Here is a 17,486-nt window from a genome sequence, read left to right on the forward strand (position 1 = left end):
AGGTGCAAAAATAATAGCTCTATCAGTGTACTTCACTGCTTGAACAAAAAGGCAGCCACAAGCTCATAGTTAAACTACATCTGTTTCCAGTGGATGCATGCAGTGTAAATGGCAAACAAATGGCATAACTAAAGCGCATTCACTACACTCACTGGACACAGTTTTCAGAAAATTGAAATAATTGTCTACAATGCCACGTGTGCAGCTATACAGAAAAAAAAAAAAAAAAAAAAAAAAGGCATCAGAGCAGAATCTAACAGACACAAATCCCGCACAGGCACAAGAAATATATGTATTATCAAAAATTTTTATTGCCCAAAACCAACAAGGTTCATACCCCAAGAAGCACACAAAATTCATTTATGCAAACCTATCTATAGCCAATGGGATTTATTTACAGCTCTGCGTCACTGCTTACAACTACTGGCAATCATGGCGTTAGCAATGTGCAGGCTGCGCTGCACCACTCACTGCTCACAGCCTGTACCCCGCAACTGGAAATTGCGGCATCGGCAATGTGCGGACCAAGCACCACAGAAATGTGCAGCAGGAGATTGTGCATCAGCTACGTATGGGCAGCGCTAAGTGCTCGAGGGTTCGGTCGTGGGTCGTGCATTCGTATGATTCGTAGCAGCATAGGTGGGTGTTCGAAACAATCAAAAGTCTGCCCACTGTACAGAAAGAGCTCTGGCCACAGAATTTTACCAATTCATATCAACAGTGATCTTATCAAGATTCTACCCTATCATTTAACTGATGCACAAGATAACCTATTTAAGTGCTGTTTGTTGCATGAAGCCCTCTTCAAATTATGTAAGTGAATTCAGACACTCCAGAATGACATTCCCATAAGCTTATACAAATATTTCTACTCTGTGCCAAAGGCATAGGATCTGCTCACTACAGATGCATGCAACGCATGACGATGCTCCGTGCAAAGGAAACAGGAAGGAGGCATAGGTGCCCTCAACTTAAAGCATAGCCTTAGAAATGTGCCATACAAACAGTGGAGGATTCGCATGTCTGCCTTTCTTTTCCCCAGCTTTTCCAAATATAAGCCAAAGTAAACGTTTTTGCGTTCCCGGACTCAGTAACATAATGATTACACGCTTATTTGTTGCTCTACAAACGTAACAGCATAACGTACACATTTCCCTTTGTGTGTGTGCCACAATAAAGTAGGCCACTCAAATTTTGTGCACTGACAATTTCGTGATTAATGGGCAGAGAACCACAGCTATACAAAATTACCACAGCACAGTGTAAGAAATCATAGAAATGCTTGGGAAGAACAGGATTACAGACAAAATTGGCTGGTCACGACAAATAGAGAAAAATTATAACACCTGGTTTTGCAGGCATAGCATCAAAGGTAAAAATCCAACCTGCTTTTCGCAGGTCATTGAGACAAGTGTCATAACTTTAATCTCCTTTTTTTTTTTTTAAATAAACTGAAATCCTCACACATTTATTATCTCGCTATCAAGGTGTACACGTGTAATATCCCCACTCTATGAATGTGCACACCTCGTCAGTATATGGGTTACACTGGACACCTCTGCCATGAAAGCAAAACCTGTGTCTTTTCCTGACAGCCGTCAATGATGGCAGCTTCCCAACAGGGTAAAGTGCCGCTGTTGAAAAAAATTGACACTATTTGACTGACAAACCTCAGGAACAGTGAAGTATGGTTCCTGGGCATCCCGGAGAGGATCCTGCAGATAGTCTCGCATAAGCTTGCTTACTACCCTCTCATCATCGAACGCTGTGTCCTAGGAAAGAAAAAAGCAGTTTCAGAAGCCTGCTGCAATGCACGAAACAAATGCAGCTTCTGTGTCCACCAAAATCACTGAACGGTCAATGTAAATGGTGCAGGCATGCTTCAATGTGCTTGATAATACCAGTTAGAATTTAAAAATTTAAAAACCACTTAGACTATTTAAATAAAAAAAATTCAGAATGCAAGCCTTTGAAACTATACTAGAAAAAGATAGGGAAGAGTCAAATTTCCCTAGAAGTTGTTGTCATGACATTGCCATGTAATGTGGCAATTCACAAAATTTAGAATGGTACAATGTTGCAGGTTAAAATGATCACACAGAGTAGTCAGCATTAAAAAGCTGGTACAGAATTGCATACCATGCATGTTCAAACAAGCCACAGCCACTAATAAACTAGGGCAACAACTAATTTTGCCTTGCAAGAACACTCCATACATATTTATTACTTTGCGAAACATATTTACTAAGCATACTAAAACCAAGCTTATAACTAATTTATAACAAGTGTCATTACCTTTTGCTCCTGGGAGAGGAACTTTTGAAAAGCCTTCAAAGTGACTTTTCCACTTTCATCAGCATACGGTTTAAAAAAATCATGGAAAAGCTGTAAGAAATATAAAGACTCATGGCTAAAAAGATACTTTAAAACTCACTTTCGCAGGGCTCTCATACACTATACTTTCACGATGTGAAATATACCAACCAAAGAGCCAAGCCTACTTCAATCCATACAAACAAGTACTATACCCATCCAAGCTCAATGGAAAAACATAGCGACCGTGTGTTTCAGTTGTGCTCTTTTTTTTTTTTTTGTTTCGACAAATCATATGGTGAAAATATTTTTCTATGTAACTGCAGTAAAAGCTTTTTAATTGGGACTTCAAGGGGCCGAAAAAAAAAAAAATGCCCGAATAATCTAAAGATGAAATTATCTATGGTCCTCCCTCAAGAAATGCTAAAAACTGTTTGCGTCAAGGTAGCAAGTTGGCAACAATGGATTTCTGCACTGAATGCTTTACCGTGTGCACACTATCAGGAACATCAAATCAGAACTGCTCAAACATAGTGTAGGCCTCTGCACCCTCCTTCACAGTGAAATGCAGTGGGGGTGGAAATTCCTCATCAGTAGCACAACCGCATATGAAGGTGCTTCACCACAAAAACAACAAATAGCGTCTAGGTGATAAACAGTGACCTGATTGGAATATACATTTTAAATAAACATCTGCCGTGCTTACATCCGGCACTCATGATCATCTTTCCCAAAATATTAGAGTTGTGAGTGCTGCATTAGGCAATCAAAATTGGAACCAAACCCTACTCGTGCCTTAAAAAACAGGCAATCCCCACATCCACATCTTTTAGCAGTGACAAAATGAGGCCAAGAGGAACATTAGTGACATCAAAGCATTTCACTGGTCTTACCAGGTGACATGTTTTCTAAACACCCGATTGCCCGTACACTGGACATGCCCTCTCCCCTTTACCGTGCTGCTAATTTTGTCATGTGGAGTAAGAAGCACTTTAGCTTTGCTTTCCAGTCCATGTAGATTTCTTTGAAGTATGTGATTGTGTCATTCTTTAATGAAACTTCACCTCTGTCACAGTTTGCTTGTTTCATGTATGCAATGTGTCCTTTACATTTTTCTGTGATAGAGCTTTGTCAGACACTCACTTGTGCATCATCTACCCGGTGACTTCTGGTATATCGCCACTTGAAATTTGCTGCAGGCACACCATCACAATCCAGAGGCAGATTTAAGAGCTCGGGGGACTGAACCCCCCTTTTCAACCACAAAAAAAGTATTGCTTAGACTTGGTACATAATGGCCTAGCTAAACAACTGGTGTGAGCCAGCAACTAGGTTGTGGTGGCTCCTTCGCACTAACGCTTCCTATGTTTCCTACACTCTCGCTCCAGAATCGCCTTCCAAGCACTAGCCCGGGTGAGGAAGACGTTATGACTGAAAGCTAGCAGCTGGGTAGCAAGCCCTGCCTGAAGGCAATAGCTGTATGGTGGCACTCGTATCAGAGATTTTTCTTGCGAGTCCGACACAGCGCAGAAAGCAAAGGGTGAGACCAATAAAAAAAGAAGATGCTGCGTCTCTCCTTTTTTTTTTTTTTTCACACCCTCTTTTTCCCTTCTTTCTATCTCTATCGATGACAGCGTTCTTCCATTTTCTCCCTATATTACTCTTATCGCCCCCAATCTTTGTTCTCTCATCTTGCTTTCCTGGTCATTCAGATCAGTGACCTTGAACGTCCACGCAAAAGCAGCCCTGCTGTCATGGTAATCACGTTTAACAGTAGATGTGCAATATGCCATTATGAACAACCTCATCTGGGCAACACATGAAAATGCATGCTTTCCATGATGCAAGTGGGGCACGTGTGAGCGATATGCTACAAGACTGACTTGTTGTACCTTTATCTTTACCGCTTTCCTGCAGGGAAGCAGCAAGAAAATATCTGCAGCGGCCAGCCACCCAATGACAGAGCACACAGAAGCATAGTAAAATTGCTTTATCATAATGGCTGCAAATTCTGCTCTAAAGAACTATTTCGCAATTTTCATGGAATTCCTTTGATGACAGCTCACAACTGATAGAGAATAAAAAAATTCTTGACTGAAAAAAGTCGGACCATTTAGGACATGTGTAAAGCAAGCCTATTCAGCACATCTTGTAGTAAGCATATATACGTGTGGCTGTGGATTATGAACTCAGCTTGTCTCTCGCACGTCTTACTCTCATTCTGGCATCTATGGATGCTGCTTCTATTTCACATTTTTATTAAAATAGAGTGAATAGGCTTGAAATAAATGAAAAAGCCCTTCATACGCTACCAAGAACTTGACACTGTTCAGAGAGCTTACCTTTTCATCATGTATCAAGCTGTGATATAGTGATGCAAAACCTTCAAAGCCGATTTCACCAGCTCTGTTAGAGTCAACTTCCTGTAAAAAAAAAAAAAAAAGAATATATACACACATATTAAGCATCTAGCATTATTTTTTTTTCCACTCTGGTCAAAGGTAGAACCATATGAACTTCGACGAAGCTGCAACTAAAGCACAGTGAAGATGCACAGAAGATTTGTCATTTGCAAGGAACATAATCAAAGCGATGCAATAATAGAGCAAAGCAAACACAATAAAGCTCAGTGTAAGCTATATATTAAATTTAAAAAAGCAAAGACAAATGGCACTTGCCTGAAAGTACTCTTTCAATTTGTTTGTTGACAGTTTACAGTTGACCTTGGGAAAAAATGCCTTGAGGTCTTTCAAAGTTATTCTGAAAGGTGAAAAATTATTTTCAAATGAAAGTAAGAAATTCATTCCGCTTTACTAGCCATACAATCAAGCCGGCTTAATCGAACCTCACCACAACAAGAATTCGTATATTATATCCTGGCATGACAATCAAGTATGACCTGAGTAGCACACTTCAGCATTTGTACTAAAATTTTACAAAGAGAATGCATACACAGCAATTTCCTTGCTTTTCTTTGTCCTACTCTTGACCCCTCAAAGTCAACAAACAAATGACATTCAGACAGACGTTCAAAAGCACACATGAGTTTCGTGGAGATAAACCATAAAATGGATTATTTTCAGGTAATACAGGGTGTTCCAGCTGAGATGCACCCTCACAAGGCAAAACAGCGCAAAAACCACACAGCGCCTGTGTTCGTCTCACCTTTCTACGTCCTGTGTGTGGGTTTTGCGCTGTTTTACCTTATGATAATCAACCAACTAGCCCGCAATGTGTTATTCAAGAGATGAACCAAGATTTTTAAAAAATATCCAAGCATTCTTTCCAAATGAACTCAAGTGAGAGTTTTAGGAATCTTGTAAATTACCCAGAGGTTTTTTTTTTTTTCAATTCGCCTACTTGGATAATTAATCAACGTGAACTAATTAACTTTTGAAATATCATTCCAAATGCTCAGGTGTGAAAAGGAAAGCTGTCGAACGTCACAAAAAAAGTTCGACCCAGGTGTTTTTGATGAGACAACCTTACAGCCTTTGTTACTTGGCAAAAATGAAAGCCCGCAAAAGTTTAAAAATACCACGTGACGTACATTCCCTGTGCCCCAATGTGCCGCAATTACAGCGCTCTCATACACGACTGCGTAAAGTGCTGCCAGATTTGCGTCTTCAGTGCTGCCCACAACAAAGCTTTGCATTGCCACTGGCTCGGAGAAAAGTGCCAGAGTTGCAGCCAACACATTGGAAAAGCCTGGTGCCAGTAGGCCTTGACATATATCTCAAGACTGGCAGCAAACAGAAGCTCTAATGTGAGCAGTGCAGAAAGGACGAATTCGGACGCATATTACCAGGTTGCAGATGACAGCGCTGCAATTGCAGCGCACATGGGCACACGGAGTCGGCAGTCAACCTTCGCGGATTTTTGCCAAATAAAAAGAGCTATGCTAAGGCTACATCTTGCCCTATCAAGTCCTGGAGCATCAAGGGACAAGAAGTGGAAGCTTTGACAGATTTTCTCTTCTTGGGCTCCAAGATTACCCCGGAAGGAGACTGCAGCCAGGAAATTAGAAGACGCCTACTTCTGGGAAAGAGAGCCATGGTTAGCCTTGCCTTGACCGCCTAGTAAAGAGCAGAGACATTACTGCCAACCAAGATCCGTATAACTCGTGCTATGGTCTTTCCAGTTGTGATGTATGGATGCGAGAGTTGGACTGTGAAGAAGGCTGACCGCTGAAGAATTGACGCGTTTGAACTGTGGTGCTGGCGGAGACTCTTGAGAGTTCCTTGGACTGCCAGAAGATCAAATCAGTCGATATTGTCGACCATAAACCCTGAGTGCTCATTGGAGGGTCAAATTCTAAAGTTAAAGCTCAGCTACTTTGGTCATCTGATGAGAAGAGAAAAGTCGCTGGAGAAAGATTTGATGTTGGGAAAGGTTGAGGGTCGCCGGAGAAGGGGTAGGCAGCGAACGCGATGGTTAGATGGCATCCTCGAGGCGCTGCGGATGAAGTTATGTGATGTTAGGAAGATAGTGAGAGACCGGAAAGCGTGGCGTGACATGGTCCACAGGGTCACAAAGAGTCGGACACGACTGAACGACTGAACGACTGAACTGAACTGAAGGCTACCTCATCGAAAACACCTGATGGTCTATTTTTAAGGCACTCTATAACCTTCCAATTCCTACCTAAGGGTTTAGAGCAATATTTAAAACATCAATTAGTTAATGCTCACTAATTTTCAAGTAGGCAGAATGATAAAAATACTAGCAGGCATTTTAAATAACTCCTAAAAAACACTCACTTGATTTCAATTGGGACAAACACTTATGTTTCTTTTTTTAAATCTTTGTTCATCGGGACACCTTGTATATCTGGAATGCTGTAAATGGCACAGAAAGCTCTTATAAATTCTATTATGCTGGTATGTGGTTCCAGAGCAAGAATACACAGCCAAGGTAATGCGAACTACAAGTTTACATCCAGATGGGTCAGGGATTAAAGGGGTACAGATGTGAAAATTCAAAAGCTGAAAAAGGACGTGATTTGTTTCTTTAGTATATAAGGAAACTTTTCAGTGAAATTTAATCGCAGGCATTGAACGAAACAGTTTATACAATCTTCATAACTGGCTGGGGAGTGGCTTCACTAATTCCATCCTGTCATTTTTCAAACGTGACTGCATATCACCGAGTCTGTCTGCCTGTCAAAGATTAGTGATGCAAGGCCTGAAGAGCTGTCTGCGTAGAAGTACAAACATATGAACTTCTCCTTGCGTAAAAAATTTTAGAGCAGATCCCCTTCAGGCTTTGTGCGGACGCAGCCCGAATATTTTTATATGTTTGCATGCAGGACGCCATTGAATTTGGAACCCGTAACATTTGGATCCGCCTTGTCAAGTATGTGGTGCCATCTCTTGCACCTACAGCAAAATGTGTTTTCAAACAGCAAATAAAGACGGTGGGACAAGTCAGCAGCTCTTATTTTTGCATGCGTCTTTCTAAACCGATGCCTAATAATGCTATTTATTGTAGTGAGTGTGTCAATAAGGGAATGTAGAGCTTGCATGCCAGATTTCAATATATTTGATGTAGAAAAAGTACTTCAGTGGACTTTCAGAATTTCGCGTCCACAAATGTGTACATGGTGTCTTAATACCAAAATTGTCAAAGTGTCGGATGCTGTCCACGAAGCTCCATATTTTGTGCTTTTGTGCAAGAGCAGTATGTAATACGCTGATTGCGTGCAAGTGTCCCAGTCCTGAAGGCGGCAAGGTATTCTCAACGAAAAACATTTCTTCATGATTAAATATTAGTTAGAAAATACAGAAAATGTTGCAATGTTTTCATTCGTATAGCAGCTTTAAGGTGCCATGTCCACATATGTGAACGCAAATAAAATGTTTTGAAATATAAACATGTTTGCATCTTTTATATCTGAATTCTGCCTGGTTTACTGATCGCGCATAGTGCAAAAAAAAAATATTTTTTTTTTTCCTTTCAGAAAATTTAATTGGTGCCCGAAGGGGACATGTGATCGCATATGCTGCAGAGGCTCGGATGTGACAACACACAAGATTAGCACACTGGTATCTACCAAAAAATAAACTGACAATAAAAATGGCTTAGTTTAGTTTGGTTTTGGGGGTTTTACATACTAAAACAACTCAGGCTACGAGAGATGCGACAATAAAAATAGCTTGTAATTAATTAGTCATGATACACTCTGGCTTTTTGAGTTGATTTTCATCTTTATTATGCCTGCAGGAACATATACAGGCAAAAATACTAACATGCAGAAACTTCATATCCACACCCCCTTAAACAAATTCAGAAGGCAGCGTAAAAGCCATAGCTATGCAGGATTTACAGCTTTATAAAAAAAGGCCAATCATTTTACACAAAGCTGATCCAAGCCCAGTTTAATTGACACTGTTAGTGAAGCTCTACATGTCAACTACTCCCGAGAAAATGCGTTTTGGAAAGCCCTCTAAATTAAGTTTGAACGACACACACCCATGATAAACAAAAAAATCTTGGTAAAAATGCATCACATGACTAAAAAGAACACAGAAAAATAAAGTTTGGTAGCAGTTTGCTTTTTTTGTGTTTACACATTTTTTGCACTGGTTTTTCATCATGACACACAGGACGTTCCTATTTTAAGTACCAACTTACACATTTCGTGGATTCTGCATGCTGTAGAATTCTTTACGTAGCCATCGCTCAACTTGAAGTGGATAGGATGCAGACAACGTATCAGCCACCAAGTGCCGAATCCCATGAATCCACTGCTCACAATCCTTGGCTGATGTAGCTAGGTTTAAGCCAAAATAAATTTAAATGTTTAACATCTCAAGTGCCATTCAGACTATGTGACAGACGCTGCAATGAAGGGCTTTGGATTAATTTACACCACCATGGGCTCTTTTATATGCATTGACATGATGCAGCACATAGAAGTTTTAGTATTTCGCTCCCATAACAATATGACCGCTTTCACTGGGGAAGAACCTAAAACCTTAGCACCAGCAGCTGAATACCAAATCCACCAAGCCACTGCAGTGGATCAGGTTTTAAGTCAAACTGTCACCTTAAGCGCATTATTAACAAGAAATACAAATTACTACCAATGTACACATAAAACAAGGACAAAGACACAAAAACTATTAGGCAACATAAGACTATGAGAGAATGCAGTAGCATTTGAGTTCTCAGAAAACATTGTGTGTTTTCACCAGTGTCATAGCTGTATTGTGATGCAAAAATTAAAAAAAATGCAGGTGAAAGTCACTAATAATAGTGACGTCACAACAGAGAGCACCAGATTATTTCGACACCTGGGGTCCTTTAACTTGCCCTCACATTGTGCAATACATGGATGACTCATTTCACCTCCATCAAAACACGGCCACTGTCACACGGATCGAACCCAGGTCGCCCAGCTCAGTAGTTGAGCTCCCCAACCGCCGAGCCACTGCAGCAGGACAAATACAGCTATAAAACTGGCGGGATGTTAATCTCCACAAACCATAAACCGTAGCTGCATTTGTCAGCACATCACTCGACACCCACTGATGGTTGAGGCAGGACGCCAAATTTTTCTGGTGGGCCAAGGGGCCATTTTTGAATGTGACTCCTGCAGGTGGTATTCTGAAATTGGTTCTTCACAGTGATGCGACCTCTATGGCATCATCATTCCCTACAAAAGGGGAATTAGGGGCCATTTCTAAATTTGACTCCTATGGATAGAACTCTCCAATTGGTCCTTCATGGTCATGTGGCCTCTATGACATCATCACTGTCCGAAACAGTCAGGGAACTTCATTCCTTGCAGAGGCTCGGGTTTTAGTGTGACGAGAACTCTCAAGCTATTGCATTAGATCATTATGCAAGCCAGGAACTAGGTGTTGTTATAACCGACTACTGTCCGCAATGCTGGTGCTGTACATCTGATATTTCTGCACATGGCAGAACATTTGCTGGCAACGGTTTGATGGTACATACTTTAGGCCTGAAGATAACTGCCTCAATGCCATTTTCCTCATGCCATCACTTTTCTGGTATGCGGGGTTGACATTCCTATGTTATATTTTTTTTTGTAAAAGATGATACTGATTTGCAAGTCCTTTTTAAAGTCTAGCCAATGTTATCACTTGAGTTTTGATCTGTTGCTAAAATCTTCTACACATGCAACAGGCAGCACAGGGTGGTGACGTAATCAAGACTGCTATCTGGCCAGTTTTTCTTCACTGCATTTTTTTTTTTCTGCTGGTTGAATTTACACTGAGACAAAGGACAAAGCTCTCTTTGAGCTACCGAAAGCTCCAACAGAAAACCTTTAACCAGCTAACAGCCACAGGCCTTTACTATTATCTGAATTCTGAAGCACTTCTTCAGTACAGCTTCCACTATCAGAAACACAAAATGCATAACACTGAATGCTGCTCACTTCCTGCAAGGTACCATAAACTTCAGTGCACAGCCCATCGGCTCCATATGCTTTAAAGGTTAAAACTTATGGACTGCCTAGAGTGAAGACTATGCAGCATTTTCTTTCATAGTCGAGCTCTACAGACTTATACACCTAGTCCAGACTGTGTACTGGTAATTACGATACTTCCTTTGATGCATTCGGGAGTACTCCCTCCTCTGCTTAGTTTATGTAGTCACCTAGAAAGGCACTATTGTGAGTACTCTCCAACTCAATGAGATTTATCTCTGCTGGCCCAATGAGTGGCGAAATGCAGTGCTCTTAATTAACCACTGCTAAATCAGTCACCCTTCATTATGCTCCAGCTTTGGGAAGCAGCATCTAGCCTACTGATCGGTCTATCTGCCACTCACTGCTTCTGCACCTTAAAATATGGTATCCTCTACAAATCTTTCAGATATTCCCATAGTATGGGCTTGCCCATTGAAGTCAGCCATTCAAATAAAGGATGACAAAATGAACGGTAAACCTATCAACATGTGCACAGAGCCTGTCAAATGCAAAATACAAATCCAGAATCAACAAGCAAAGTGAGAGTTCTCAAGAAAAAGGTTTTGGAAATACTAACAACTGTGTCCAGTTTCAAGATTCTGATCCCCAGCTGCCTTTTGTGACATGGTAGTTTACTACAACAATATGATGGTACAATAAGCATGCAGTGTTATCAACTTCAAATAAAACTGATATTTGTATGTTGTTTTGGTTGACCTCAGTCCCAACAGCTCCCAGCCTTTGACCACTAACCTTTTTAATGAAAGAAAGGCTGGGAGTAATGTTCGCTGAACTGTCAACATTCAGCTCAATTAATAGCTCTGCTGTATCTAACCCCCAAAAATTTTTTTCAACTATTTTTCCAGTTGCAACACGTAGCCAGCATGGGGTGTCCATCTCCAAAGAAAACAATAAATTCAACTCAACACAACTTTGGTCCATTCTTTAGAGGAACCTACTAGACCAGTACAAATGTTTAACTATGAAGTTTCTATGAAAGCTGTATAGCTTTCTTTTGTAGCCATATGGCGGTAGTTGGGTGGATGCTAATGAGTAATTACTGCCTTATTATAACGGCAGCTTTCAACTGTCACTCTGGCTGAAACACATCAGTTGAGAAGTATGAAAGAGCACTGAACAGGGGTAGAGAGGGGGAAGCCTCAGTTCGCAGGTGGAGCCCTGGGAACTGAGGCTTCCCCCTCTCTACCACTGTTCAATGCTCTTTCATGCCGTGTAAGCCATCTTCTTCCTCTCGTTCTACCTTGATCAGTTGAGAGGGAAATACAATACAATTAATATTGCTTATAAACAGTAGCATACACCATTCTGAGATTGCATAATTACTAACAACATGCTTACAGCACTCCATTTACACGGGAAATGTCATTCAGTGCTTACCAACACAAGACAATGTCTTGAGACGAAAGGCACTGCCGTAAAATATAACAAAGCATTGGGCCGGGTCCCATTTCCTAGCATCTTCTGGCCACCGGTCAAATATCTTTGAGTTGCGTCCCAGCCTAACTTCTTTCACTTCTCGCAGATCAACTGAAATGCAACATAAAGATGTTAGATCAACTGAAATGCAACATAAAGATGTTATTTGAAACTTTTCAATGCTACCTCCTCCTATTTATTGATTAAAAACATTAATATCTACGAAGTTCATATAGTCAATGCACAAATGCTACAAGTCAATAACTATAAGATTCTCAGAAGAAAAAGAAAAGCTGAGCACGCCCAGAGCCTTACCAGAGCCGCACATCCCCTCTGAGCATGCCCAGCTACTTTTACTCCGTTACTAAACGTGTTTCTCGGCAAGGAATTGATGACTGCTTCGCAGCAAATTACGTTAACTAGCTCCAAGGAACACGGCTTCTGAGCTATGGATTAAGTTCCTGGCGGTGTCTTCGTTGACGCACCAGAGTACAGCTAAGTTTCAATCTTTAGGAGCACTGCTAGCCAATAAAATACGTAAGAGCATTAGTAACAATAATAACTAAAGCGACAGAAGAATGACAGAGAAGCTGCTCACCGGCTCCTTCTTCCACCGTTCGTCCGGTGACTGGCCGCCACCAAATCACCTGTCTAGTTTCGAGCTTGATAGAGAAAGTCCTCTTCTCGGGCCGGCCCTTTTGGTAGAACTTTATGAGTGAAGTTCCGTGCTCCAACTTACGAATGATCTGTTCAATCTCGGGCAAACATGACAACGCAACAGGTACGCTGCCGTTTTGATGAACGGACGCAGCCATCACTGCCGGTGGCACAAAGTTTCGTGAACTTTTCAGCAAGCAGGATTGCACCTATAACGCGACAACGCTTCGACGGGTAACGGCTCTTGGAAAAAGAAGGCAAACGTCTTCGTGACTGAAATTTTCGCAGTTTTCTCTGACAACGATCCTCGATTTTTGATTAGTCTTTGCGTCCGGCTTGGTCATGGCATTGCCGCAGTTTCTCGCGAACGCCCGTGGGTGCTCCCGCCTAAGTTCGATCGACTAGATTAACTAGATACGATATCTGCACAACTACGGGACTACATCTTGCAAAAATATTTCACGAGTAACCTAGCACAAAGGTTACCGTGATTTTCCTGTCCCCTCCACATCGAAGCTCCTCTGCTCCGCTCTCGGACACTTGATCGGAGCACGGAAACACCGAAACACTACACTAGCTACCCGCGCTACCCGCGCGCCGCTGCTGCGGCCCTTGGCAACAAAAACAAAAAGGTAAGCATCCCAGTGTTGCTGCTTTAGTTCGTTTTACGCTTCTATATAGCTTATATATTCTTAAAAAAAAAAAAAGAGCGATTGTAATCATTGCGCTGTGTAAAGTACACGTAATGTGCACCAATTCATTGCTTTTGCGATCGCAGAGCTGGAAATCGTCGCAGATAACCAAAACCGCGGGAATTTTGATTGCCTTTCATATCACAGAGTTCGAAAACGTCACAGACCAACCAACCAACCAACAGACAAAATCGCGGAAATTATAGAAACATGCTCGCCCACCGGCCCACCCACTTCTCTAACGCGCACCAAAAGGTCTGAATCCAGGAAAATCCCCCGATTTCGCGGGTTCAGTAGGAAAAGCATGAAAACTGGCCAACTTTCTCTTGATGTGCTGTGGCTTTTGGCGCATAAGAGGCTATCATTGCTACCATGCGCAAATTCTTGTCTCTGCAGCCAGGCTATGCATGCACAGGAAAGGAAAGACCAGAAAGGCCTTCGTGCTGTGTCACAACGATGGAAGAGCTCGTCCAATTACTGTACAAAAGCATTCTGCGCTCACCTGTAGTGCTGCAGCCACCTAGCTAATCATATATGACTTCGACAGGTGACTTAATTCTGGCGCGGGGTCTTGCTAAATGCAGGAGAGGGGGGGGCGGGGGGGGGGGATCTTCATGTAGTGTATGAACTTGATGGCCTCAACCATCCTTCCTCCATGGACCCTATCCATGACCTCAACCTTCCTCTGTAAGCGAGCAAACAAACGCGTGACACATCTCGTGACGTGCGACTATATATGACGTATTCATATCTGATCGCGGTGCTTTGTTTGTTAATTGGTTGGTGCCCTGGAACTCCGCAGTCAATAGGTCTTCCGATTATCGAGTCTGACGCGCGGTATGGTTGAAAGCTGCGAGTCATGGTGGGGCTAACCTGCAGCTGGCGTCTCGAGGTAAAGAGCGCGCGTCGTTGCCCGTATCAGTTTCAAACGCCTTCCCAATGATGGCTTCGAGCTGTACTTTGCTCTCGTTTGTCGGAAGACGGAAGTCTAGCGCAGCAATTAATGCACGCTTGCTTCATATAGCCTTCGATTCAAAATGGCATGCCGCTCGGGTGTTGAATCAGGACCACGCTGGGACTCAAGGAATGGTTTTGTATATATAATTTTAATATTCATTAATGCTTGCGGTGTTTAGTGCATTATAGTAATCAGAGCGTACCACTAATACCCCTCCCTGTGACGCGGCCTTTGAGCCCAGATCTCATATACAAATATATATATATATATGCGTATACCGATCGAACCGCGCTGGATCAACGATTATCTGTTGGCATTGTTGTTTCGAATTACCGGCATATAAGACACAGCTAGAAGCAACCGGAATAAGCTCTAAAGATTACAACGCACTAGTCAGTAACGGCAGAAAAAAAAAAAAACTTACCTGCCCAGTCAAAAAAAGTCAATGGGTCCAATTGGGAATTTCCCAATAGAAATGAATTGGTCAAAAACCAATTGCGTTTTCGCCACCCATTAGGCCTGACCATTTGATATGAATTGGTGCTCCCCATTGGAAATAATTGGTCACCTATGAAGACCAAATGGTTCACCAATTGAACTCAAATGGCATACCCATTGAGCCCAAATGGTTTGAACTCACATAGCTGAAAAAAAAAAATAATGGAGATGCAATTTCAATGTTTTGTGTCCAGAAGTTATAGGGGAGCCGACTTCTATACAAGTGGAATGAAATCAGAATTTTTTACAGAAATCATGTATGAGACAAGAAAGCATTACACACGGAACTGACAAAGATTCAATGTATATACCCACAGGTTGCAGGCTTATATACTCCATTCTTTGAACAGTGCTGCTGGGACCAGTGACACATCTTTGTTATTCAGAGTTAACTTGTTTAATTATGCCTGCACTTAGAGTGAACATGATATAATCAATTAATAATATTAAGCGGCATATACTTTTTATAAGAACTTAAATTTTTCACTGTTGTCCCTTTATAGAGGTATATCTGTGCACATCTCAGTCAAGGATATTACTGACTTGACTTTCCCAATTGGGAATGGTTGCTTAGGACCAATTAGAACCAATGGGAAGCCCAGTTGGAAGCTAGCCCAATTCATTTCAAATGGGCGTCCCAATTGGGAGCGAAGGAATCCCAATTGGGATTCAAGTAACCCATTAGGCTTCCCATTAGCCCAATGGGTTTATTCAATCCCAATTGGGATGCCCCGTTGGTTTCTTCAGTCCCAATTGGGACCCCCAAATGATTTCTTCATTCCCAATTGGAAGTCATGAAACCAACTGGGCATCCCAGCTGAGAGTGAGGAAATCAACTGGGCTTCCCAATTGGGAGTGGAGAAACCATTTGGGTTGGACAGTACCCATTGGACAAACCATTTGGGATTGGCAGAACCAATTCAATCTGACTGGTCTTCCCAATTGGGCCCATTGATTTTTTTTGACTGGGTGCGGTTTAGCAATTGTGGTGGTTAAACCTGGAGTTACGCGAGAGCAATCTGCATGGATACGCTTAGGTTCGGCTTGAAATGAAGACATGGCTTTTGCACGTGGTAGTTTACTCTATGGTTTCAGCTTTATTAATGTGATAGGGAATTATTTCACATATATGAGTGCCCCTTTTCCTCTCGTCAATGACCATTCTCATATTAGGTGTAGAAGACTTCTGGTGGTACGACATCGTCTCATGCGTCGAGCTCCGGGGCATACCGCCGTCACAATTCGTTCGAACTAACCGAATTCTGTCCTAGCAATTCGATCGCTGTTGTCATTCGCCTCTACCAATTATACCTATACCAACTACCGAGTTATGTCTTCTTCTATTTCATCTTCTTCTTTTTCGTCTTCTTTTTGTTCTTCGCTCTTCGGACAGGCACGGCAAAATATGGCGAGACTGGACAATGTAGCTCTCACTACATACCATACCAGGTGAAATCCCCTCAACTATAGCGTACTTACAATTATCGCAAATATTATCCTTTCTGCAAAATCTGCTGCCACTCCTGCGCTGAGCTCAGGTGAGAAAACGTCAGCTGCAGAGTCGCAGGTACCACGCAAATATATGTACCCAGGTTTTCTAAAAAATCTAATTTATCCGGGGCCCTCCACTACGGTTGATTTCCTCTCACCTGAAAACCAACGTATGTGCCCGGCCGTACACCACCGCCGCCGGAGCCGACATGCATTTACATTTTCCAACTAGCGTTATATATAACTTAAAGCATGCTTCTGGACAGGCTTCTGCGGCCGTTATTCCTTACGCTCCTTCGCTGATAGCGGTCAGTGGCCGGCGCGCCTTTTAGCCCGCCAATTGCAATGACAGCTTTCGTGCATCTCGTGCTCACAACTTGAAAAAATGGGGGAGTTCAAGCATGGCTTGAACCTATAGTGATCGAGAGAAAGCTGTGAGTTTTGCAGTGATCCATGTGACAGCCTTTTCATTCCGCGTCTTTTTTTGCTTTTAAAAAATTGGTGCACATGAAAGGCGCAGTATCTGCCACAATTGTTCTGTGGACACCTACCGCGCCGTAAGGGAAGGAAGGGGGAAGTGAACGTGGAAAGAGAGAAACAGGAGCCATAGTGGAGGGCTACGGAGTAATTTCGACAACTTGGTGATCTTCACGCTTTCATATTTTTCTTGTAAATTAATTTATAAAGAAAGCTTTGGCTGCGGGCGACCGAGCGTTGCACCGCAGATAATTAACCAGCATGCCGTTGAACGCATCAAACTCCGCGGCTGCGGCGCGCATGCGCAGTGTCGAAAATACCCTTCGCCTCCTTTGCTGGGATGCGGCTACCCTTCTCTCTGTAGTGAGCGCAGCGGCAGAACACCTGTTGAACGGGGCAGCTGGTTACCATGGTTACGGCGCATGCGCAATAGCAGTTTTGCCATTCACGGCGACCTTGGCAATTACATGCCGTTATGGAGCTTGCGCTTCAATGCGTTGCCTTTTGTCGCATTGTGGTTTGC

The 17,486-nt window shown here is 42.3% G+C and overlaps 1 protein-coding gene across 1 annotated transcript in view; it reads right to left on the minus strand.

Moving 5' to 3' along the window:
- Positions 1 to 13,475, minus strand: part of sl (small wing phospholipase C gamma 1) — an 88,911-nt gene extending 75,436 nt beyond the window's left edge. The window contains exons 1-7 of the mRNA XM_084590445.1: positions 12,789 to 13,475; positions 12,152 to 12,301; positions 8,947 to 9,085; positions 4,992 to 5,073; positions 4,656 to 4,736; positions 2,296 to 2,385; positions 1,671 to 1,772 (exon numbers count right to left, since the gene is read on the minus strand). Of these exons, the coding sequence (XP_084446571.1) occupies positions 1,671 to 1,772; positions 2,296 to 2,385; positions 4,656 to 4,736; positions 4,992 to 5,073; positions 8,947 to 9,085; positions 12,152 to 12,301; positions 12,789 to 13,005 (861 nt within the window). The 5' untranslated portion in view covers positions 13,006 to 13,475. The remainder of the gene's footprint in view (positions 1 to 1,670; positions 1,773 to 2,295; positions 2,386 to 4,655; positions 4,737 to 4,991; positions 5,074 to 8,946; positions 9,086 to 12,151; positions 12,302 to 12,788) is intronic.
- Between the last annotated feature and the right edge of the window lie 4,011 nt (positions 13,476 to 17,486).

Source organism: Amblyomma maculatum, chromosome 1, assembly GCF_055883805.1.
Source record: "Amblyomma maculatum isolate TAMU_Amacu chromosome 1, ASM5588380v1, whole genome shotgun sequence".
Classification (NCBI taxonomy): domain Eukaryota; kingdom Metazoa; phylum Arthropoda; class Arachnida; order Ixodida; family Ixodidae; genus Amblyomma; species Amblyomma maculatum.